Source organism: Scomber scombrus, chromosome 5 (genome assembly GCF_963691925.1).
Source record: "Scomber scombrus chromosome 5, fScoSco1.1, whole genome shotgun sequence".
Classification (NCBI taxonomy): Eukaryota; Metazoa; Chordata; class Actinopteri; order Scombriformes; family Scombridae; genus Scomber; species Scomber scombrus.
The window spans coordinates 33,992,317-33,994,816 of NC_084974.1; the positions used below are offsets into that span (position 1 = coordinate 33,992,317).

A 2,500-nucleotide genomic window follows, 5' to 3' on the forward strand; every position below is an offset into this window, starting at 1 on the left:
CCTGGTACATCAAAAAACATGCATTCACCAATATGACACCATAGATGTATCATTATTAGGGCCGGGACTTTAACGCGTTAATTAAGATGAATTAATTACACAATAATTAATGTGGTAAAAAAATTGACGCATTTTAATCACACTTATTTTTGCACCGCGGAACGTTTCTCACTGGATGAGTTTCAGGCGGACCGATTATACTGGAGCACCAACTAGCAACAAACCACAGTGAACATGAAGGAAGTGGCTGATGAGACGCTGTGGTTGAACCGTGGATGGAACATATCACTGCAGCACATCGAGCCTCAAGTATCACCTCAATGCAAAACATATAGCAGCTAGCATGGACGCTAGTGTGGTAGCTAGCTAATTTCTGAAATGTACTATATTTCTAAATATGCTATTGCTACACTTAATGGCAAAAATTGCACTGGTCTGTTGGACTTGAACAAAAATAAACAATATTTGTGTTGCTTAAGCTTATTAAGCTTATTATGTATTCAGTCATTATTCAATGATACTAAAAATACATGTGAAAAAAATTACTTCTCACTGTTCTCAGGTCAAATATTTAAATGCGATTAAAATGCGATTAATTTCGATTAATTAATTACAACGCCTCTAATTAATTAGATTAATTGTTTAAATCGAGTCCCGGCCCTAATTATTATGCATTGCATCATTCATGTATAACGGTTTATAACTATCTGTTCCTGGGTGTCTCAGGTGTGTTGGACTCTTTGTTCAGATTAGAGAAGCAGAACCTGCTCAGTGAGGAAGACTCCTCCTGAGGATGATGATGGTCAGTTACAGGCAGATAGAAGTGTGACGTGATGAAGGTGGTTACCGAGGTTACTGCAGGTCATCGTCTCTAATCTGACTCCATATAAAACAGCTGCTGCTCACTTTGTACCTGACAGACGGGCCTGAGGGAGCAGAACCCCACAGAACCCATTAATATATACTATATATACTATATATCTATATATATCTATACACACAGAACCCACTCATATATACTATATATACTATATATCTATATATATCTATATATCTATATATATATATATATATATATATATAGATATATATATATATATATATATATATATATATATATATATATATATATATATATAGATATATATATATATATAGATATATATATATACACACAGAACCCATTCATATATACTATATAATACTGCAGTATAAAGTGTAGTACTGAAGTATAATGTGTAGTACTACAGTATAAAGTGTAGTACTGCAGTATAATGTGCAGTACTGCAGTATAATGTGTAGTACTGCAGTATAATGTGTAGTACTGCAGTATAAAGTGTAGTACTGCAGTATAAAGTGTAGTACTGCAGTATAATGTGCAGTACTGCAGTATAATGTGTAGTACTGCAGTATAATGTGTAGTACTGCAGTATAATGTGTAGTACTGCAGTATAATGTGTAGTACTGCAGTAGTACTGCAGTAGAGGTTACTGCTGGTCACTCAGGGTTCAGTCAGGTTGGATCTGATGTAATCTGATAATCTTGTTGACGAGTGTTGACCATCAGCAGATAAACGCTGCAGCGGTTACTGCCTTCATCCTCCTCCTCCTCTCTGGTTTCCATGGTAACCCAGTTTCACTAATTAATGTGATTAATGAACTAATGATTAACTGTCACAGTTCATATTTATTCTGCTTCATTATATTCAGTCAGGTGTGACCCCCAGCAGACTGAGAGGGGTCAGGTGGGACCCCCAGCAGACTGAGAGGGGTCAGGTGGGACCATCAGCAGGCTGAGAGGGGTCAGGTGGGACCCTCAGCAGACTGAGAGGGGTCAGGTGTAACCCTCAGCAGACTGAGAGGGGTCAGGTGGGACCCCCAGCAGACTGAGAGGGGTCAGGTGTGACCCTCAGCAGACTGAGAGGGGTCAGGTGGGACCCTCAGCAGGCTGAGAGGGGTCAGGTGGGACCCTCAGCAGACTGAGAGGGGTCAGGTGGGACCCTCAGCAGACTGAGAGGGGTCAGGTGGGACCCTCAGCAGACTGAGAGGGGTCAGGTGGGACCCTCAGCAGACTGAGAGGGGTCAGGTGGGACCCTCAGCAGACTGAGAGGGGTCAGGTGTGACCCTCAGCAGTCTGAGAGGGGTCAGGTGTGACCCTCAGCAGACTAAGAGGGGTCAGGTGGGACCCCCAGCAGACTGAGAGGGGTCAGGTGTGACCCTCAGCAGACTAAGAGGGGTCAGGTGTGACCCTCAGCAGTCTGAGAGGGGTCAGGTGGGACCCCAAGCAGACTGAGAGGAGTCAGGTCTCCACACTGAGCTGAGAGCTGAGGACAAAGCGCTGCTCTGCTTCGTGGGAATCTTCCGGCTGATTGTTTCTTTTGTGTCTCAGGTTACAAAACTCTGCTGAAAGGAATCTCTGGGAAGTTTACCAGCGGGAACCTGGTGGCCATCATGGGGCCCTCAGGAGCCGGGAAATCCACCCTCATGAATATCCTGGCTGG

The 2,500-nt window shown here is 43.0% G+C and overlaps 1 protein-coding gene across 1 annotated transcript in view; it reads left to right on the forward strand.

Annotated features, from left to right (window-relative positions):
* The window catches only part of abcg1 (ATP-binding cassette, sub-family G (WHITE), member 1), a 17,914-nt gene that overhangs the window by 8,573 nt on the left and 6,841 nt on the right, over positions 1-2,500 (forward strand). The window contains exon 3 of the mRNA XM_062418550.1: positions 2,389-2,500. This exon is cut by the window's right edge and continues 6 nt beyond it. Within this exon, the coding sequence (XP_062274534.1) occupies positions 2,389-2,500 (112 nt within the window). The remainder of the gene's footprint in view (positions 1-2,388) is intronic.